The sequence below is a fragment of the Leptinotarsa decemlineata genome, unplaced genomic scaffold, assembly GCF_025532065.1.
Source record: "Leptinotarsa decemlineata unplaced genomic scaffold, Ldec_3_MD MMD2_P_RNA_scaffold_5, whole genome shotgun sequence".
NCBI classification, from domain to species: domain Eukaryota; kingdom Metazoa; phylum Arthropoda; class Insecta; order Coleoptera; family Chrysomelidae; genus Leptinotarsa; species Leptinotarsa decemlineata.
This window is the reverse complement of record NW_027412532.1, coordinates 8990997-9015165: the sequence shown is the minus strand read 5'-3', so window position 1 is coordinate 9015165 and position 24169 is coordinate 8990997. Positions and strand designations below refer to the sequence as shown.

At 36.2% G+C, this 24169-nt stretch overlaps 1 protein-coding gene across 8 annotated transcripts in view; it reads left to right on the top strand.

The window, feature by feature from the left end:
* LOC111508117 (uncharacterized) overlaps positions 1–24169 on the top strand; it is a 116362-nt gene that overhangs the window by 66651 nt on the left and 25542 nt on the right. For all 8 annotated transcript variants that reach the window (XM_074169494.1, XM_074169492.1, XM_074169491.1 and 5 more), the window contains exons 4-5: positions 12612–12744; positions 17542–17755. In XM_074169494.1, coding sequence (XP_074025595.1) covers positions 12612–12744; positions 17542–17755 — 347 coding nt within the window. The remainder of the gene's footprint in view (positions 1–12611; positions 12745–17541; positions 17756–24169) is intronic.

Here is a 24169-nt window from a genome sequence, read left to right as displayed (position 1 = left end):
AAGTGGTTCAATAATAAACTGAGAGATTGATTTTATTACTTAAATTGATTACTTAAATTAATTTTACATGTTGCCTCACCTAACAGTCAGGTGAATCTGATAATGAAATATTATTTCAACAAGCTATATAGTATTCTATTAGTTCACTATCGTTATTCATAAATTTATTATGTTTATTTATTTCTACACTCTCATAGGCATCTACATGCCTGTTGTTGTTAACTTGTCTAACTAATATTAATGAACTTAAGTCTATGGAATGGTTTTGTTGCCAAATATGATGGGTGACTGTTGATTTCATTGATTTTTCATATTTTAGGTGCGCTGAGTGTTCCTTATATCTTATTTCAATAGATCTTTCAGTCTGTCCATAATATTTTGCATCGCAGTCCTCACATTAAATTTCGCAAATTCCAGACTTTTCTGAATTCTCGACATTGTCCTTTGGATTTTCTAGAAGGTTCTGTAGTGTATGACTAGTTTTAAATACCACCTTCATACCTATTTCCTTGAAAATATTTCCAAAGTTCTTCGTATATTGGTAATAAGTATGTCCTGGTTTTCGTCTTTTCTCAAAGTCGAAATTTTGTTCATTCTTAACCTAAACTTTTTCTTCCTCAATACCCCTCGAGAAACTGTTACTGACTGCAATTTCCTGTATTGTCCATTTTTCTTTCGTGAACCTCTCATCTGTAAGAGGAAATATCAAAAGAATATGTACTATAAAATTCAGACCAGCACGTTTGTGCTGTCCACTGTGATGTGAACTGTAAGGAATATACCTGTAAGTGCTTGTTTCCTTCCTGAAACAAAGTTTTTGTTATGGAATATCGCAAATACATTATCCACATACCTCAGCCATATCCTAGGAAATACTTTGATTTTTTTGGTTTCCATTTCAAATTTGCTCATGAACAGGTTTGCCAGGTAGGGGGACAAGGGGTTACCCATGGCCGTTCCCTCTTGTTGTTCATGAAAGCAACCTTCTACCCGGAAACAGTTTTGTTTCATACAAAAATTAGTGAGAGAAACTCATCAGTTTTGTTATTATTGAAATTATTTTTCTCTAGTAATTCCCTTAGGTATTTTTAGGTCTGTGGAATTGGGACGCTAGGAAATAAAGAACTAACATCAAAGGAAAACAAAATCTCACCTTCTCATTTTTTCTTTGTTGTATGAACTCTATAGAGTTTTTGATACTTAAATCTAATTCCGCAATAGGCAAGCTTTCAAATTTCCTAGTGAGCCACTTTACTATTTGGTAGGTAGGAGATTCAATAGCTGACACGATAGGGCGCATTGATTTTTCCGGTTTGTGGATTTTTGGAAGGCTATAAAGTTTTGAAACTCTTGAGTTGGAAACTTGAAAGTTCCGTTTCAATTGAGGCGTGAGTATGTTGTCGCATTTCATGAGTAACGGGTTCCTGGACAATTTTGCATACGGTCCGTTAGTGATGAGAGTATTGACCCTTTCGTAGTAGTCCGATTTATGCAGAATTACTACTTTGTTACTTTTGTCGGCTTTCAAATCTGTTTTCTGTTCAAAATCTGTTTTTTTTGTTAATCAGCTGTCGCACCCCTACGAACGACAACCCTCAGAAGTCGAAACTTGTGCGAGCTAAGGACTAACGGGGTCTGACCTTTAACGTGTAATTTCTAACACGAAAATAGAAGGTGTCTTTGTCTTTCAATCGCTTGATAAGTTTATTTTTGTTTTTATCATCGTTTATTGAATGTTTCGGTTCATCTGCTATTATGTTCTTGAAATTTTGATTCCTGACTTTCTTTCGAACCATTCCCTTCGAGGAATCAGGCATATATCGAATCGAACTTTTGACATTAGCAATTATATTCTTAAGGACTTTCTCGGAAGACAGGATGACAAATTTCAAACCATTGTTCGAAAAGCTGATCTCTTCCTTATCAAACGATTGTGATGAATGATGTTCGACAGTGTTTATGACTTTCATAGTAGCTTTTTTTGGTTTATTCTTAGATAGGGTTTTAAGTTTCTTATTCATAGTACACACTTCTCTGATATATTTTGTTTCAATTATCCGAAACATTCCACTCTGAAAATCATTTCATTGCGCGTAATCATTTTCGTCTGATCTATGTGTTAGTTTTTTGAATAGACTATAGCTATCTAATTCTAACAGACCACGGTTAGTGTACAAATGATCGATTTCAAAATCAAGCCATTTCTCTTTGGCGATTTTCTGGACTTTATCAACAACTGAAGATTCAATAGGAATATTTACGTGAACAAATTCTGGAAAAACTCAATATCTTTCACAGCTCTTTAGAAACTAAATACCTGCTTTTATAAGCCTGACTTTTATTGAGTACTTATGACACAGATTCTGTTCCGTTGACCTGGACGTCATAATGTACTTGTGATGCACTGTTCGGAACCTTTGGTGTAGTGATGAATATTACTAGAGTTCAATCTCAACACCAAACCGTTATTTTTAACATCTCGAGGTGCGACTAGCAGCCTTGTCTGGGAGACAATACGCATGATACTGTTTCGGAGCATTCCGTTATTTGGTAGGACAGAGTATAGTTGTGTCCACGCTTCAGACGGTTTCTGATTGTTAACAATATGAAAAACAAGAATAAAAATAAACATCAAAATCAGAGCGGTTCTCGAAAACTGCAACGACTGCAATGACAGGACTATGAACAGTTCAGTTGCTATTAAGATTCGCAAAACCTGACCCGGCAAAAGGAAGGCCGCCTACAAAATTCAAATATATGAATAAACGTGATCCGACTGCTCATTTGCTGAATATGAAATAGAACGGGTATGCCTAATGTTTTACTACGTATCCAGATAATACGAGAAATAATATGTATGTTCAAGGAAAATAATTCCTGCTGGGGATATATCCTGGAACAGGACCGGAAGCAGAGTACGGAAGATATTCTGCAGTGTGGAAATTTTAATGAATTGAAAATCTCAAATCCTGCGAGTTATTTTTGACAAATCTTTATGGAGCTCAGCAGGACAATTCTGTCTCCATCAAAAAATTAATCCAACACTTATAACTATTTTAAACACGTGTTTCACTATATATGGAGTTTATATGGTGCTTTCAACTAATTTTTATTTGAAAAATAAATTCGGCACATAATGTCTCCCTAATCCGCTCTCATTTCTTGAAAGGAAATCCATGTCGGTGATACATATTTTTCATTTTGGTTCTTCATTGAGACTTTATATAATAGTATTATTTTGTCGGAAAATTCACCCTCTCTGTTTCAGCGTGTGGAGTTGAATTCGAAATCAGTACGTTGTAAATTGCAGCAATTATGTATTGGCAATGAACTAGTTTACTGTAAGTGCAGTTCTATTTATAACAGGAATTATCGGAAAACAGAAGATAGTCGTACACGCAAACTATTCATTATGAAGTTTATGCATTTCTCCGGAAATTTTTAAATAACTTCTTGGGTCATGCTTTCCATGAATTATTTTATGTCGTAATTCAAATCAAGAGTCATCGATAATGTATCGTACCGATAACGTACTGTCAGAACAAGAATTTTTCGTTAAAGTCCCAAAACTCCTCAAGTTTGCTCGTGAGACCCAGAAAACATTGTAAAATCTCTAATCCTCTGAGAGGATGTGTCATCTCCAAATTCTTCTCTCATACAATTCGAACTCCAATGATACCTCTTTGAAAAGTTATTCCGAAACCCTATCCACTGCTGTTTTAGGTTATCTTCAAAGAGTCGTATTACCTCTTGTCACTACGTAGATTACATCAATTATTCGCAGGTTTTTCTATGGGTCGGGTGGAGTACAATATACAGGGCCATTCAATAAGCGCATTCTATCTTTAAACTTTAATAAAACAAAAGTGTGTGTGTGAAATATCATTGAGAATTTTCAATTGTTTAAGGAAACTATTGATGCCATTTTGCGTGGATATAACAATCTTTCAAATGGTTTCTTTGGGTGGAGCGCATCCGAAACGCATCCATGACTAAGCCTCGGTGGATTAAAGGAGATGGAGATGGACCCGGCAGGAGTAAAGGTAATCGCATTACCGACTCTTTGGCGAAGGAAGCTGCTGGACTAAGAATTTTAGGACCCAGTGGCACCTTCGGCCTGATGACTTCGAGAATTACGGAACTAGCCAAATGTCACACCCATGCTCGATCCCTAAAGAGATGGAATGGAATCAAATGATAAAATCATGCCAGGATCACCCTGGACGACCCTGGGAAGCTGGCGCCGAAGAAATATCTGGCGATGACCAGGAATAATCTATACTTAACAGTAGGATTTCTGACTGGCTACTGTCAACTAAGAAAACACCTCCATAATATGGATATAGTGGGCACACCTCTATGCAGAATGTGTGAACAGGCGGATGAATCTGTCAGGCATGTCCTAAGCGAGTGTCCGGAATTATCGTCAATAAGAGAGTGTGACTTCGGCGAGTCTTGGCCTACACCTGTCTGTATAAAGGAGATGTCTCCTAGTGACCTGTCGACCTTCCTGGAAAGGAAAGAATGGATGATGACCTAGGAAGACAACTCCTCGGGAGGATGTACAATGGGTCACATGTGGTCTAAGTGCTGTGGGCCTACACTCACCCTCCCTACTCTACAGATACAGAGATACAGCTCCATGACCAAATTTGATCGATGACATGGGTTATGTTGGCTTTGAGGATCGCTGTGAATACACCTGCGACTTAAGAAAACCCCACAAGAAAAAGTCTAACGAGGTCAAATCGCATCATCTCGGTGGTCAGTCGACGTCACCTCCACGTGACCATACCCTCCAATCTATCATGCAGAATCTCTTATGTGGCATGAGCTATGTGGTACGTAGCACCGTCCTGTTGAAACCACCTGTCGTTGGTCATACAATTTAGGCTATAAGAAGTTGCTATTTATCGGCTTCGAGTACTCTTCGTTGACAGTGATGGCCTGGCCAACGTCGTTCTCAAAGGGATATGGACCAATAACGCCGCCAACCCAAAATCCACACCAAACAATTACTTCTTCGGGATGCATTGGACGCGTTTTGTGAATTGGTATCGTCCCAAATTTGACAATTTCGTTTGTTCACTTACCCATTCATCCAGAAATGGACCTGTTTTCTCAATGAAAATTAGGATCAGTTGCCAACTGCTTCAGAACACATTCAGCGAACATACGTCGTTGCCTATGGTCGTTTACCTTCACTTCCTGGTCCAGTTGAATTTTGTACGGATACAGGCCCAACTCACGACACTAAATTAGCCAAGTTGAGGTCTACGAATGTGAGCCACGCGAAATCGACTGCCTCAAATTCTATTGCACACTCTCAGAGACAACGGTGATGTTCTCGACGTACGGGTATTGGTCGAACGTTTACTGAGCCAGTGGACTCAAATTCAACCACCATGTTGTCCTCTCGGTAGTTTGATAAAACAATTTCATTGTTTACACGTGTTGTTGGAATGCTCTATCCGTCCATGCTCAATTAGTAAAATATGCCACCAAGATGGCCATTATCAATTGTCAAAGTTCGTATATCTATTGTGGAACACCATATACTTCTATTTTTCATCTGCATTTTCCCAAACCATCTTGGGTTTGAGTCAGGTGATCAAAGTGGCCACTCAGTTATAACCCAGTAACCTCAAAACCGGTCATTCTTATAAATACGTACATTTTGTGAGTAATGTGGAGAAGAACTAACTATCCTGTTGAAACTTTTTTTTTTCTGTTTTCAGGATTCATCTATATGATATTTGTCAAAACTGAGTTGAAAGTATCTTTGTGGAGTTACTTTCCTTTCACACCTCTTGGAAGTAGATTACACTGTTAGATTTTGAATGAACTGTTTTTCGCTGAAAATAATGAATTTTCCCAAGTAAATGAATATACCTATTTGTGATGCACTCTTTGGAACATTTGATGTGATAATGAATATTACTGGAGTTTTTCCAAACACCAAACCGTTATTTTAACACCTTGACATGTGTTTCGCTCACCAAGTAATCATCTTCAAGAGGTATATTGAACTCAGTTTAATCGGAAGATCATCTTCAAGGTGAATTTTGATCTCAGTTTAATCTGGAGATGATCACTTGGTGATCAAAACACGGTTCGAAGTGTTGAAATAACGCTTTGGTGTTGGGAAAAAACTCCAGTAATATTCATTGAATATATCGATTGAAAAAAATAAAGCACATTTGGATAATGAAAAAATAATTTCCCAAAAAATATTGTAAAGAACAATTGATTTTTGTAAGAGATGAAAATCAGAAATTGAAAAGTAGGTGTTTTGATTTCACGTTATTTATAAGAATGGTTAATATGGAAGATGTAGATCTTTATATTTCCCTTCATATGCAAAGAGATTTATTCAATTGTTTTCAACAGGTTGTTTTGTTAAATTTTTCATCCAACGTTCATTAAATCAACCTGATTTTTCGTAATGAGCACACTATTTTTTCATAACTATATTCATGCTGTGATTATGCAAGTCTTTTTTATTCTGTCACATGAATGAAGGTAGATGAAAACAAATTTCATCATGGGATTGTGAAGCACCGATGGGATTCTATTTTTATACGCTTCGGTGTATCTGATATTCCATTCCAATATTTCAAGTAATGAAGTAGGTAGCAAAGAATAATTATTTTTCCTACACCGGAAACATTTTTTCATCAACTGTTTCATACTGAGAATAATATTGAAATGAGAAATGACCATTTCATTCAAAATTGTTTAATGAAAATACTAAATTCACAAAGTTCTGAGACTTTTAATCAAATTCGCAGTTACCCGCGGGGCTAAAAATAATCAAAACATTTGAACTGGGCTACATTGAGCACGAATTAATTCTTAGTCACAATAAAACTTCCGAAATGAGAAAACTTATGTTTCTAATGTATTTTTCCACCCCAACTCTTTTTAAATCTTTTTTTTTAAATGAATTGTGACCGCTAACTCTTAACTGCTTTCCAATTTGAAAACTCAGCAGCCTTCTAAAGGGTTCACGTACTCTTCTAGACATATAATAACAATTGGAAACTCGTTTGGTTTTTTGTGAAAAAAATTACTTTTCTCAAATAGAAGTAGCTTCTTGCTGTTTGGAAAGTGAACAGAGCTAAATCAACAGAGTTTGATGAACTGTATTTAAGGAGCATACTTTAATTGTTTAGGATGGATTTTTTTTTGTTCGTAGTTGGTGAAAGTGATTCAATTTTCCTAAAATTTTCTGCAAGTTTCCATTTCTTTATTCATTGATGGAGTAGTGAAAAACTCAAAATATTTTTTCTCATCATACCTATATCACCTATTTTATTATTTTCGAAGGTGTAACATTAGTAATTAGGAGTTTTTAGCTCCTGACGTAAAGAAATATTTTCGAGATTTCTCCGAAATTCAGAGACTTCATAAAAACCACTCTGTCAAAATGATTGTTTCGATTATCGGATTCCTTGGTGGAATCATGCCCGCTCTATTCCCGAAACTCAAGATCATATGGATTTGCCGCACTAAGGCAGAAATCTCAACCATACAAATGCAGAGAGCTGTCAATTTTGGCTCACATGATTCACGGACACAATGATCACTTACCTCACGGGGTGTGGGTGGTGGTGCTTGGTTGATAATGCTGGCGCGCCCTCCCGAATGTATCGGGGTTTCGAGGGATAGGGTTCGACTAGCATAACCTGAGAGATATAAATAATAATAATAATAATCAATGAATGTGTTCAATACCTGAACTAACTACAAATTATATGAATAAATAATATGAAAATACGAAATATAAAAAATTTTCCTGAAAATCGCGAAAAACCAATTTTTTTCGAGATTATTGGCCTTTGACCTCGAATTAATTTTTTTTCCAGGCATCGCAATCATTCGGAATTTCAAAATCTCATTTTCAACTATGTTTTGAACAATTACACGCATTTGCAGCTTGTTGTAAATTTATGTACCTTCACTCTCATTTTTTAGTCTAATTTGACTGGACTAAAAGGATTTGATTGGGTAGATCACGGAATAATTCCAAACAAGTTAGATTACGGAATTCAGGAACTCGCAAATAGTTTGTTTGACTCAAATGAGTCTAGTCTGATCGAGATATTTATATGGAAATTAGGTTATCACAGTGATCACATAACAGTTCCGTAGATTTCATAGATTACTTCTATATTAGGCCCAACATTATATGTATTATACATACGAGGGTGATCTGAAAAGTTCCCGACCTCAACATAGTAGCACTCGTGAATAAAAGCTAGCTAATTTCGTTGTTTATCTATTGACAGTTACTACCCAAAGTTTCAGCCATTTAGAACGCGCAGTTGTTATATTACAGTCGTTCGAGTGATATGATGTGAGTATTTTCATGAAAATGTACCAAATTGAGTATTGAGCTGTCATTAAATATTCGTTTTTGGAAGGCAATACGTCTATGCAAATCAAAAATGAGTTAATTTCTGAGTATGGCGACTCTGCAATCTCATTTATTGCAGTGGCATTCTGGACAGTTGCATTTAAACTTGGCCGTAAGAGCTTGGAAGATGATGAACGTTTCCGACGTCCTGAAACTGCAACTACCGACGAAAACATCACCAAAGTTCACCAAATGGTGCCAGATAACCGCCGAATTGAAGTGAAAAAGACATAAGAGGTTATGAATATGCCAAAAAAAGTGTTTGCCACTCGTTGGGTGCCGCCGTTGTTCACGTTAGACCAGCATGTTCGAAAAAACATTTCCAACGCTCTGTTGGAGCAATTGAGGCGCAATAAATCCGAGTTTTGTTGACCATCAATATAATGAAAGTAATATCTGACTAGTTTTCAGCGGATGAGCTGAAAACTAGTCAGCATGTATGTTATTTCAATTAAATACTTATTTGTTCGCACAAAAAATTTCAAGGACAAACAAGAAAAATTAAAAAGGGTGAAATAACAAAAATAAAGTATGAGAAAAGCAGAACTGAAAAGTAAAATAACAGTAGAAGAAGAAACGTTACTGAAGCAGTTGAAGCAAATTGATAAGTAAAGGAAAAGTATACAAGATAAGGATTTGAGAATGATTCAGAATTCAGAGAGAACGAATGAATATTTCAGTAACAAATAACCAAAAAGTTCCATATGAGTTTGAAAAGTTGAACATAAAATAATAAAATGAATTTCGGTTTATCAAATTAAAACACGCTTCGAAAATCCGAAATAACTAATCCATGAAGTGCTAACTCTGTATAACGTATTCTGAACAACATAAGTCGAAAAATATACTAAAGGCGAGGCGGTTAATCCATTTCCGAATTCGACTGACACAAATTGGATGTCGGAACGGTAATAAACACTCCCAAGAGTCGGTTTGTAAACCGATCTCGATCCGAATGTGAAACCCCGAACAGTAAAACTCGATCGTTCGCAGTGAAGTCTATCGAGAACTCATTTTTCCATTTCATCCACTCATATTCTAGCGGGAATACGGAAAATCCACCTGAATTTTCCGTCGAATACATCAAACATAATAAAATATACAACGCATTCTCTGTTTAATTTCCTTCTGTTGGGATATTTTCAATTCCATCGAAATTAAATCTGATAAGCGTTGCCAACAATAAATCAACAGATATTTCGAGTGGAGCTTATATAGAATGCATTTTCCATGTATTTCACATAAAACATTGATTTAAAGCGGGCACATTCATATTTACAGCTTGATGTCGACCATAAATCTGTCGTTTAGGTCATACGATGTGGCGGCAGTGCGAAGTCGTATATTAAAGATTTCAGCAAACAGGAAGTGGAAGATATTCTTCTCGAGTATTTGCTTGCGAAATATGATTTGTGGAACAGACAAAGAAGGTGAACGCTAGTCGATATTGGTTCAAAAACGGATTTATTTCACTGTTTATTCGAATGCCTGTCAGCCAATATTGAATTACACAAATGAACTATACCATCTGAAGTTGAATATACTAGTCACAATGAAGTTTGATCTGTGTTTTTTTCTAACGATTTCTCACTAGAGCGTATTCATTATATGGAGTCTTCCAATAGGCACTTCCGAACGTTGAAAATTGATGAAGGCCATCATATTGAAGCTACATCTGCAGAGCCACAGAGTGCGACAGACTGTTGGTTGACAGTGGAAGTCACATAATTCTGGAAATGACCTCTGACTTCATGCCTCCAACTGTCAACTACGAACTGCCTTATAAAGTACTGTTCCCGAGTAGTAAGGACTGGATCCTCCAGGAGAAGGAAATATTAAGAGCAGATAGTTGTTGGTTCACAGATGGATCAAAAACACCTTCCGGTTCTGGTGTAGGTGTTTTCAGTCGCACATAGAAAGACTTAACAGATTGTCTCTGGTCTGGATAGCAATGAAGCTGCTGACTCTCTTGCAAAGGAGGGTGCTGCGAGCGACTTCATCAGACCAGAACCTCTCATTGGCATCGCTTTGTGCTTTGCCAAACAAATATTGAACACCTGGATGGAAAGAAGATTTATGGACTTCTGGCAGAATCTTCCAGGATTGGCTCACTCCAAGGCGTTTATCCACCCTTCGAAGCTTGATACCAAACACTTGTTGGACTACAGTAGGGATGAACTACGACGTCTAACAGACCTTCTTACTGTTCACTGTCATTTGAATCATCATATGCAGAGACTTGGACAGTCGGAAGACAGTTTGTGTCACCTCTGTTTGGAAAAAGATGAAATATCAGAGCATGTACTTTGTGCCTGCCCCGCTGGGGACCGAATCAGACTCTTAGAGTTCGGCAGATCCGTACTCTTACCATCTGACCTGAAAGACCACTCACTAAACAAACTAATCGGCTTTATTAAGAAGCTGGGTTAATTTGGCGAAGTGTGAATAGGTGTGAGTCACAATAAACCCTTGCGGGTTGCAGTGGAGGGTCGCATAGACCCTCTCACTTTAGACCTAACCTAACCTATCCTACATTCGAAGAAATGAAAAATGTCGATGATATTCTCACATAAACTTTGTTTTATTTCAAGTAAAAGATAAGCAGTGCCTAATAAAATACCCTATTTTATAAACGGTGTTAGTCATGACTTCAGCCACGGTGTTGCAATATTGTGAATTTGATTGAATTGAAAAGTAATTGATAGTGATTTTTGCTGACGTGAAGACGAGCCACATATTTTTATTTTTTGTTTCCTGATAATTTTGGATTCAAACTGAAAGTTCCGAGTTTATACTCAAAATTGTTTGTAATTTTCGTTCTGATTTTATGAAAAAATATATATTTCCCAATACTTAAATAACGTGTCCCAAATAACTCATTCGCTTAAATATGATCCAACCATCTGGAAGGATCATTACTATTATAAGCCCTCAGTGTTTCTGTGAATCATCAGTGTTTTTCTTCTTAATATCAACTAGATACGATAGACCATTTAATTTATCTTATTGATCACCAAATACAGGTCATTTCATCTCCTGTCCAATTTCGAACAGAATCGTTTGTCTCCATCTGGTCGGTGGCGCTCTGTCGCTCCTTGATTTCTTTAAAGAGTTCGATGTGTTTTTCCTAGGTGTCATAATCTAATGGTGAGCTGAATAGTAGGTCTGACGCTTATTCTATTTTTCTTTCAGTTGTAGATGGAGGGAATCCTGTTGCTTCGTGAAGTGCGCTTGTATATGTTGAAAGGAATATCAGAACCAGTTTTTTTCAATATTGTACTGGTGATTGCTGTCTGATTGTTCAAATATGCCATTCTACTATTTTTTTTTATTGTTGGCGGTTTTGTGAAGGTCTTCTCGATTCTCAATAGTAACATCAACTTCTACCATAGTTCTTACTCAGAATGTCGTCCCTGATCACTGTGTAGCTATGTGCAAGCACGTTGTTGACGAACGCCTCCTCGTTGGTTGGATAGAAACAATCATAGGCATCTCATAAGTCCAGAGACAATGCAAACAATAATTTTGTTTCACAAAACAAGGCACAGCCTGGAAAAACTATAAATAATTGAAATTAAGTGGGTCTAACGTTTGAAAAACACAATAAGCGAAACTATGAACAGAGCATTGACAATTGTAAAGGGGTCAGCAAAAAAATGTGAGCTGTGAAAGACTTGAGGATCATGCTTCAAGATGGTTTGATACTTGGGTTCCACGAATAGTGTATAGGGTTCACCTCAAGAATACTTTTGGGTCTCTATCATCAAGAACAAGGAAATATGCAAACCGCAGACACGTGTTTCTGGCTCATTAGCTGTCATCAGTACGACATAGCCAAGTGTACGTTTAAGCAACACTTGGTTGCAGAAAACAACACTTTGTCGTGACCAAAGTAGCCTGACCAAAACCACTAAGTGTGGCTGTTGATGACTCCATGCAATTGTGTTGTTTTCTGCAACCAAGTGCCTAATCTCACACTTGGCTATTCCGTACTGATAACAGCTGATGAGACAGGAACACGTGTCAACATGTTTTCACATTTCGTATTTTTCGGAGTGCTTCGTCCATGATTTTTTCCTGCATTCAATCATTTTGAATTCACTCACTGAATTATGATTAATATATATTGGAATATTTATTGTTAATATTTATATTTTATTATACAATCAAATAATTTATGTCTTCATTTCAGGATGGGAAAACTGGAGTGAATGGTCTTCATGCAGCGTTTCTTGTTCTTTAGGTATCCAGCAGAGAGTACGTCACTGCCGTGTGAGCAAGTGCCCAGGTTTCAATGTGGAACAACGTCACTGCAACTTATTTGGGTAAAATTCTCCAACTTTTATTATTTATTTGTTCAAAATTTAGCCGTCACCATTTCAGAAGTCACAGTTTACAGTGCACGTCACATCGAGTTTCCATAAACAAATAAATATTTTCTATGAACGTTTCAGATGCCAATGCACTGAATATTTTTAAAATATGTTCCGAATGTACAGGGTAACCAGTATCAATGTTAGGTCCCTATTTTCATTGGAAACTCATTTGAAGAATTTTCTTTGATATGAAAATGTTCCAAAAATATAGCCTATCCAGTATTGAATAACAACTAGATCACAATATTTTTTCATCCTGGCTGAAACGAAACTGGAAAACAATTTTGCATTTTCCTCGATTTCAACTATAGTCATATAGTTGGCTTCTCGGCAGTATGGAAAAAAAAATTGAAATTGTTTCAGGCGACTCGATTTTGAGAACGTAAAGATTGTTATTTGACACAAAAAATCATGAATATTATTGAAAATCCTCATAGGAATATAGTTTTCAAAAAAAACATACAGTGTTAACTTCGTTTGTTCTCGACCAATGAGAACAAAAAAATTTGAGGGCCTAGTTTTCCTATAAATTACAACGCGGAATTTATAAAAAATTACAAAACAATTCGACAAGAAAGTAAATGAGAAAACTAATATTTCCAAATATTGGATTTCTCAGTTTCTCAGTCAAATGACTTCTCAACAACGAAAAAACTCAAATTCTTTTTCCTGAGAAAAATGGGCTTACCCAAAAACTGTTTCATGGTACACAAACTCGAAACGCTAGGTATATACTTACTCCTGCAACTCCATATTTTGAAAAATCGCTTCACACAGAAAAATCTAATGAAAATGAAATATAAGGCGTTCGATTCAGAAAAATCGAAAGAATAAACATTATTCAAGTGTTGAATCAGAAGAAAATCTTTTGGTCGAATTTTCATTTCGTAATGAAAAAACTGCATGTTTCAAATATCTCAATAACATAACCAGTCTTTTCGAATGAATTTTCATTTAAAATGGAGACAGATGAATATATTCATTTTTCAATTTCATTTTTGAAATGACCTTTGGACTGCTTGGTGTTTAGCCGTAAGACACAAATATTATCCGTATTTGCTACTGAAGAACCGATAAGGCAAGCGTCTTACGGCGAAACACCTGATGTTTAGCAGTGAGGATGACAGTGTTCCATGTAAGTGAAATTCCACTTCTTTCATTAATTATATTGTGTGGAAATCCGGTGAATGATATCTGATTTTGATTCCATTTCGAGAGGGCTTTCTCTTACATTTTGTGTCTGAAAGTTATTTCTTTGAATGATCTACACATCTTCGTATAGAGGTAATCTTTTTGAAATTGATTCCTTCCTTTCTTTGGAAGATTCCCACATTTTTTGTATCAAGACGTAAAAGTAGAAAGACAAATACTTTCTTTGTACAATTTATGTTAGAAATAAACGCCATATCTGTCTACCAGTTAGTGTGATGATCGAAGTTGAAAAGGAATATTTTATCATATCCAATACTTTGGAAAATATATTCTCCAGATATATTATCCACAAGAGATGGTAAATAGAGTTTCAGCAAATAATCTGATAAAACGTTTCGAAATGATTCCACAATTCTCATGGAACAAAACCGGCTGTATCTCATTCTGAACAACTTCGACATAATTGTAACAGAAATAGCCCCATTACGCCAGATGAGAAATTCGATCTTTCAGTCACGAAATAAGTAACGAAAGAAAATATATAACAAAGGCGCCTACTCTGAGACAATACAGTTCGGCTTTCTTGAGCAATCAATCAAAATGTGAACAAAAGTATCGACATGCTATAAATGGAATATCATTTCAAGCTAATGACAAGCATCGAGCCACTTCTGTTTGTGCTTCGGAAACATGATTCATCAATTCGTGATGTTGTTCCAAGATAAAAGGAAAGAGTTCGACTAGGGAGTTGTGGAAAAAAAGGATTTTGGAGAAACCATTTTTCTTATTATGTTGTCAGTGAACAGGTATATTTTTGGTCATGCAATTGCTGCAGTTGACTTACGAATTTTTATCAGCTTTTTTTGGGATATTATGCACAAAAATAGTAATTCACGTAACAAGTCCGAAAATATTGCTTTTTTATGCGAGTAGATAAAATTCAACTGCGAGTCCAAAGAACTGTTTTCGGACGTGTTGCATACACAACTTTACGGCAACCGTGTATAATAAAAAATCAGTGAGACACACGCTCATTTTTAATTAATATTGAAATTCGAACAGAATATAGGTAGGTACTATGGAAACATTTCAATTCTCATTTATATTTATATGGAAATTCAAGTCATTGCTAATTTTGAAGGGATTCAATTTGTTTCAATTGCTTGGTATATTTGAATGCCCTTTTTCTGAATTCAAAACAAGGAAGTAAACTTTCCATTCCACATTGATTGTTTCCATCTGATTATTTTTAAGTGGTTTTAGCTATTTCAATTTTGTTCATCAGTTGCATTGTCTATAAATCCTTTAGCGACATTGAGGGACTTCCAGCCACCGTGTCTCTCCAAATTTGCATCATTACGAGGTGATAACGCCACTTAAGTTGGACGAATGCTATGACCTGTGTAATTTTTAGAATTGGGTAAATTTGAAAATTCTGCGATTCTCAATCCGAGATTTCCAAGACTGTGGATACATAAAACAGGCTGAATCGAACTTTACTGTGGATATAAACAGGCTGAGTGGAACGTTATTTTGTAATTAATGAATAATCCAATGTTGAGTATGGGATGGCCATAAAAATTATTGCCTATAAAGCAGCAGGTTATTTTGCTCAATTACAACAACAATTTTTCTCAAAATTCATTTGGTATCTAGTATTTTTACAAGCAACCTGTTTCCTTTGTGATTTATTGAATCAATTAATATTTTTGTTGGTTCTTCTCGTCTACACGAAACGGCTAACCCAATAATTATTGCAACCTGAAAATAACGCAAATTGAGTTGATACTTTTATATCCTACAATCGTAATATTTTGTTAAATTACCTTTAGCTTTGAATAAGTTTCAATATTTCTTTCCCCAATTAATTTGCGGTTGCTCTATTTCTCGATATTGAAGGAGCATTTGACAATGCACTACCTAAATCTGTATAATCGTCTCTGGCTAGCATCTATGCCATGCTGATAAACAGAACTGCAACTGCGACTCTTCAAGGCGATGCCATCAGGTTCAGGGTCACCAGAGGCTGCCCTCAAGGTGGGGTACTCTCTCCCCTTCTGTGTTGTTCGCTACTGATAATCTGCTTGATGCCCTCGACAGAAGAAAATAGATCTGCAAGCTTATGTATATGATCTTGTCATCTTGGCAAGGTTTACATCGGAAAGGATAGCTTGTAATATTCTTCAGAGCATGATGGACGTTTTTTCTAGTTGGTGCCTGAGGGAGCAGGTGACTGTCAACCCCAGCAAGACTATGATAATCCCATTCACCAGGAGGAGAAAATTGGACGATGTAACGCCACTTTACCTCATTGGTGAGGACATTCTATTTGGAACGGAAGTGAAATATTTTGTTTTTGACCAATGATCCCTTATGGTGCAATTGCCTGATGGCCAAGGGCTCTACAGAAAAAGGCCCAGGCGAAGCTCTCTGGCATATAGAGACAGTATTGTCTGGCCATCAGTGGTGCCTTCAGTACCACACCGTCACCGGCCATGGATATCCTTCTAGACTTACAGCAGAATCTTCCAGGATTGGCTGACTCCATGGCATTTATTCACCCTTCAAAGACCACTCACCATTCAAACTAATCGACTGGGTTAGGAAGCTGAGTTTATTTGGACGAGTGTGAATAGGTATGAGACACAATAAACCCTTGCGGATTGCGGTGGAGGGTCGAGTAAACCCACTCACTTTGGACCTTACCTAACCTAACCCCAATCAATTTGTTGATCTGCCCGCTGTTGAAAATTTCTTCAAAAAATGCGATAAATTTTAAGATAGTGGCTATGTTTCCCTTCTTCTTCAACATGAAGTATATGCTCCTGTTTTAAAAATAGGGGTTACGACATATTCTTTCCATTGTAGTGGTATTATAGATGTTTCAAAACATGTTATATACTGTAGGAGTGTTGTAATATGGTTGTGTATATATGTTTAATAGTTTTGGCTGTGATTTTATCATTTTCAGGAAAGCTGTTATTTTTCAATTTTGATATTATCATGAATATTTCATTTATTGTTACTGGTTGTGAGTATATTTAATGAGTAATTTTTTTCGAATTTTGAAAAATTTGGTGATAAAGTTGTGTGAGCTATTTTGTTTGACATTTTGTATCCGTATTCTGTGAAAAATGTATTAAATTTGTTTGCTTTGGTCTCATTTTCTTTTATGTGCATATTTTGGTTATCAACAATTATTGTATTTTCAATGTGCTTATTTTTTTTGTTTTTTCCAGATGCATCATTTATTATATTCCAGAGTTTTTTGTAGTCCCCATTTGCCTTCTTTGCTGAGATTTCAATCATATCTTGAAGTCTCAGCAAAGATAGTTGCAGACGATAATATTCAGAATAAATTTTCGTTATTTGAGAACAATATCTGCTGGTGAAAATTTTCGACATAAGTCATGAAGAAACGCGAATAACAAAATGAATATCGAATGTCTACCTACTTTTCCGAATATTCTTCACCTTCCACACATTTTCCCCGTTATATTCAGCATAACGCGTTGGGGCGCAGCGACGATAAAATTCAATTTTGCTTGTTCAACAAAAAAAGTATGATAACAGGCTTTTTCTCCGTGTTTTCAGTTGCGACGAAACCGTCAACCCTCTCGCCCTGCAGGAGAGGAAATTCTTCCACCCCTCCAAGGACAGATGGCAATCGGTGCCCGATCGGCCGTCGGCGTGGCGTCTGAGGCCTAATTCCTACATTTGGGTGCCGTCAGCGCAACTATTTCGACAGGAGAAAAACAGGCCTTTCCCGAGGGAGTTCGCCCTCTTTCTAACCATGAGGCTTCATAATGTAAGCATTTTTGAATATTGTATTTGTTAGTTTTTTTTTCTTTCGCAATCCGAAATGAAATTTCATCTAAATGAATACTTGTGTTGTTTCAATATACAGAACTATTTCATGATGATACCCTCGTTTGAACATAATTCAGAATTACAAGGCATAACAAGGCCTGTTTCATCATTAATGGGGTAGTCGGATAGTCAAGGTGCAAGATTCTCACCTTGATACTCGCCACAACCTTTCCATATGAGGGTTTTTGCACATCAGCTATACCTGACGATAGCCTGTCTCCAGCTGTGCGCAGAATCTGTCTCCAACTGAGACAGATTCTGCGTACACCATTCAAGAATTTGGCTGCACCACCAAACCTTTTTTTTTAGATTCAGTTATTGGATCAGGAGTTGAGGAGTTGAGAAGCTCCTGAACTAAATTTACAGGGAGTTCAGTTGGAGTCGTGAACTCGACATCTATCTCCTCTGTATACTCGCTCAACTGAATTTACAGGGAGGTCAGTTGGAGTTGTAAGCTCGACATCCATCTACTCTATAGACTCAGCTATGACGAGAAAGTGCCCGGTATCTCGAGAGTTCCATAGAGACAACTGATAGGCTCAGTCCTTTCGGCTCGGATACACACACCTTAGGATTAAGCCATCATTGCGATGCTATTCAGTCAGGGAATAACAGAACCACAAGTGATTCTGTCATTCCCGAATCCAGCGGGGCCACGTGGAAGTAGACATCCGGTTTGCACAACCCCCACAACCCAAGCCAATGCAATCGCCAAAAATAGTATGCAGAGTGGTTCAGGCAATGGAAGATAAACAACCCGCCGTTGAATAACTTATTCAACGAATGTTATTGCCTAAATCAAATGTGAATAACATTCATATCTAATGATGAATCAGCACATGCGTAGGAGAACAAAAATTGTCCTTAGACAAAAACAACGTACCAGACGTGTGAGAAAATTTCAAAAAGTTTGAAAAGATGCAATCTGATCCTTAAAGTATATTTCAAAATTATCAATTCGTCTATTGAACGAAAAGGTATTGTTGTCTTTAGTCTACTGCTATGTGCACGTTGTTTAGATCCCATCTGTCGGACGATCGCCGGCCTATTCTAGAAATCTTGCCTGAAGGCGAGACCTGATTTGTCTTCAGTCTCGACTTCTGTAGTGCTAAAGACTTTTCACTGACTAGATTTTCCCGAAAAATTTGATGTTTCTGTGAAAACTATTTGCCCAATGAATGAATTGCAAAAACTTTTATAGAGTAACCAGCTGAATATCTGATTTCACACCAATAGACTTTCTTAGGGGAGTACTTAAGAATAATATGAAACTGTCAATGCACTATAGTCCGTTCATAATTTGTCGATAGCACAAAATGAGGGCCCAAGTCATAAAACGGTCGTAAAACTCGTAAAATCATAGGCGGAGGTTCCTGAGGTGTTTATTCATTAAATATAAAGCTTCAGTTTATATTTGAAACTTGCCTTGAAAGGGTGAAGTTGTTACGAACGAAAATAATTTTTGGTTCAGTACATTTTTTAATCGCATTTAATTTACGGCTCGTTGGTGTTTCGGCGTCTACGGCAGTAATTAACGTCTCTAATATTTATTTTGCGAATTTTGTGCAGTGCGTAAGTAACTTTTTTTCATATTCCTACAAACATATACGTACCTTTCGTTCCTGCTGTTTTGTTTGATTGCTTGCGATGGCTTCGTCATCATCATCAACATCATCAAGTTTTACACCGGTACTGTTGCGTACAGTCAGTAAGTCTGTCTATTCACCAAGAGAGAAGACTATTGTTTTGAACGTTCACGATGCTCTGGTTTCTCAGAATCCCACAAACACTGTTCAGAACATAATCAAGAGTTGTGCCAACATGACGGGCGTAGGGGAGTCAACAATATATAGGTTCCTATCAGAAAGAAAAAAAAAAGGTATAGCTAACCCAAATACAAACGAATACTTAAAGAGGGAGGGAGAAAACCTTAGAAATTGATGAATTTGCCAAAAATGGTATTCGAAGGAAAATTCACGAATTTTTTTACAAAAAAGAAATACCCAACTTAAACAAAATTTTACAAGAAGTTAGAGACGACCCGGATTTGCCTCATGTCGGACGAACCAAATTGTGGCAAGTTTTAAAAAAATTAAATTTCCGGTGGGAGAATCAGACCGAAAATCACTTTTGATTGACCAGGAAGAGATAATATGTTGGAGAAGAAAGTATCTAAGATCTATACGTAAATTTCGGGCTGAAGGAAGGCCAATTTACTATCAGGACGAAACGTGGGTAAACGCAGGTCATACTCTCACAAAAATTTGGACAGATAAAAATATATCAAGTTCCAGGCAAGCCTTTATGGAAGGTTGGTCTACTGGTATTTCCCCACCCTCTGGTAAAGGTAGTAGATTAATAGTTTCTCACATTGGCAGTGAAAAACGATTTGCTAAGCATGGTTTGTTGGAATTTGAATCCAAAAGCACAAAAGACTATCACAAGGAGATGACAGCTGATGTTTTCGAAGAGTATTTTGAGCAGATGATTGAACATATACCACCAAACTCAATTAGTATTAGATAATGCACCTTATCATTCACGACTAGTTGAAAGACTTCCAACGACTGAGTGGAAGAAACAGGATATCATTGACTGGCTGCGGAATAAGTCCCTGCCTTACGAAGATGGAATGGTTAAAGCAGAACTTTTAAAAATTGCCCGGCAACACAAATCTAAGTTCAAGAAATACGTAGTTGACAAAATGGCGGAAAGACAAAACATCACAGTCCTTAGACTTCCACCCTACCACTGCGAATTAAATCCAATTGAACTCATTTGGGCACAAATGGAAAGCTATGTGGCTAGAAAAAATACGTCATATAAAATACAAGCTGTACGTGAATTGTTATATGAGTCTTTACAACATATTACAGAACAAAATTGGCGAGATGCAGTAAGACATGCAATAGAAGAAGAACAAAAAATGTGGGATCTTGACAATATAATTGATGCGACTGTAGAGACACAACCGCTAATTAATAACCTGCAAGACGACTCGGATTCCGAAGATGATCCTGTTTATTTTGAATTTGAATAGTTTTGTAAGTAATCGTCGTTTATATCATTTAAAAATAGGTATTAATTAAATAAATGTATCTTTTACAAATTGCAAGTAACTTATTATTTTTGAATAAAATAAAGAATTTTTTTTAAAATAAAAATACAGTTTACAGTACCTACAGTTTAAGAATCTTAATATATTTATTTATTGAAAGTAACTAATGTTTTAATCATATACTCTACGACACTGGTCACTCATTTCCACACAAAATACCTACATAATCGGATTAAAAGTTTTATAGCTGTATTGTATTTCTTCAGATACAAGGCTGGTTAGTCGAAAACATCTTAAACTGCCAGTTTTAGTTTGGTTTTTGTTATTATATCATATTAGCTGTCCTCTCTGTATTTCAGTTCTCTAATGAGGGCCAAACTTGCAGTGAGCTATCAACAAATTATGAACGGACTATAGACTGATTGATTCATAAAAATGAATATCAAATGATGTTATTGGAAACTATTTGAAAACAGTATGATAATAGTAGGTATTGATAATGATCATTAAAGCAATCGATGTTATCCCTAAAAAATTAGTTTTCCATTCAGAAAAATAGTTCACAAAACTGTGTTCAAATTATTTTAAAGAATAATTCGTTCAATCGTTAATCGACTGACACCATTAGAAAACAATTACTTCCCTAGTTAATACCACGGAGGGCATTGGATTATATCCATCAATGCAGGATTTTTCACAGAAGAAATTCCTGCATATGCTGTTGGCGAATCAACTGCTGGAATCGGTCTAGAAATCTTAGAACGGACACACTTGCAGACCGGTTTCGGGATATTTGGCCTCTCGGTGTGTAAGGTAGTTTCCATCATCAACTTGTTGATGCACTGACAATTGTCGGATATAATCCAACGCCCTTCGTGGTATCAGCCAAGAGAGTAGTTGCTTTCTGAAAGGTGTCGGTGCATCAACCTATAGTGTAGGTGAGTACTTCTTTTAGATAATTTGATTCACAGTACTATATGTGTACAATATTGTGAATAAAAGAAGCTGTACTTAGCCTATTGCATTGAGAGTCTACAAGTTCATGCGAAAAAAACCTTATCAATAAACGAAAAATATAAAACCATGTTTCAATACCATGCTCGGAGTACAAAATGAATGAAAAAAGGTGATTTTCATGTAATTCAATGATCATATGAACATAGCTGTTTCGAAAAAAACTCTTTTGTTTCGTGAAATTCAATGTCCAAGTGAAAGTAATCGTTTTCATTGTCTTTTTTCAATTTGTATCTGGAAGAAACTGTGTATGATCTACATATCTCTATATTTTCCATTGTAACTATTCCATCATTTCTTTCTTTGAAAGTTTCTTCATTGATGAAGAAGTAGAGAGCCAGAAATTTTTTTTTTGCAACAATTAATCTCTTCTAAAAATTGCCCTCCTCAACCCCTAGTTTACTTTTTCACCCCATATTATTTATAACTTCATTGGTACACAAGCCAAAATACTGCCACCCTACATCATTGATGCAAACTTTTGAATGGTAACTGCCACGTAGAAGAAGTTTCTTAAATGCTTTCCACTCAACAACTTTCAATTTTCATCCCGAGTTGATATTTTCACCCTTATAGGATTCTGATATAAAACCATTTATAGCTCATAAACGCCATGTCATTCATCAAAATTTGTCCTACAGTGAAAGGCAGAGGCGTTCGGTTATCTACTTTTTTCTTTCTCACTGAAAAGGCATTTGAATAATACAAGGGGTTGAAACATCAAGAGTTCAAGTCACATATTTCGCATAAGTATTCAGGATAGATATTTTGGATTTTTATCTTACAATAAACACACTACCAGAATTAACTTGGACTCATCCCATGAAATAGATACCAGAAATACGATTTTGTGACACCACTCTTTTGTACTACTGAGAAAAGCAACGTTTTTCATTGCAAAAAAATAAAACTTAACCTTTTTGACCAAACAATAAAGACATAAAATATGAATAACTGTTCATCTTTGAACCAATGGCATTCAATAAATGTTTGCATACGTGTTTGAAATATTTCTAAGAAATAGAGTCGTTGATTTCTTCTGCAATTATAAACTAATGAAATTTTTCAACACGGTTATATAACTGGTGAATCAACAATCTCTGCTTTGAAATCACTCTGGATGCCTTTGAGAATCGACAAGATTTTATAGCCGTATCAATACAAGATGTAATAAAATATAATTCAAAACAAAGTTTCAAATCAAGTTATAGATTTCAATGAAACATGGTTTGGAACAATTTTAGTGTTTTACGAAATTTGAATTGGTAAAGAATAAAAAAATGTACAATATGTTTCAAAACTTGTGAGATTTTTATCAAATGTTATTTTTTCAACTGCAACCTGTTGCAAAATTCAAGAGCGTCAGTCGTCAGTGTGATAGAACGTAAATTGTGTAAATTTTTTCCAATCTATGTCAAATTTCAAATTGATGAAATTGTTCAATCCTGAGCTGGATAGGTATTTTAAAACCTAGGAATCAGTATCATGTCTTTTGCATTGAAGACATTAGAAAAACTACTTGACAGCATATTTGGGACATTGTACTGGCTACCAGAGCACTGCAAAGAGTGGCAGTAATGCTGCTCAACCTACAAAAAGACAGTCGGGCTAGATGTATTGGCTCAACATCATGCTGAACTACATGTTTCACACAAACTTTATGGTACAAGTCTTCATCTGAAGAGTGGATAATGAGCAATCATCTTAGGAACCTACTCAGAAGAAATACATGGTGTACAGATGGATCGAAAACCGAACATAGAAGAAGAGCTGAGATTTATCTGGCGGGAATAAATATTCATTTGAGTCATTCACTCAGTCATTACACAGTACACGATTATCGGTGCACAATCTTCCAGGCTGAAGTGTACGCAATCTTACAATAGCAAGGAACATTATTGAGACCTCAATGAAATGAGCGGTCAATATTTCCACTTACAGCCAGGCTAAATTTAGAGAGCTGACGTTCTCAGAACTAAGACGTCAAAGAATTTGGCGGAGAAAAACAGATTAAGTATACACTAGGCGTTAGGACACTCGAGGATCGCGGGCATCGAAAAAGCAGATGAGTGTGCCAGACACTAGACATCAACTCAATATATAGGTCCTAAACCAACTGTGAGGGCACAAAAGTATTTGCTTCAGAACCAAATTAGAAAAGTGAGTCTATGAAAATAAAAACAAGTGACAAAATATACCGGGAAAAACAAACGGAACCTTTATAAAAGGACCACTGAAAACTTTTTATAGAGAGGGGACTTGGATACATAAGAGTTGTAC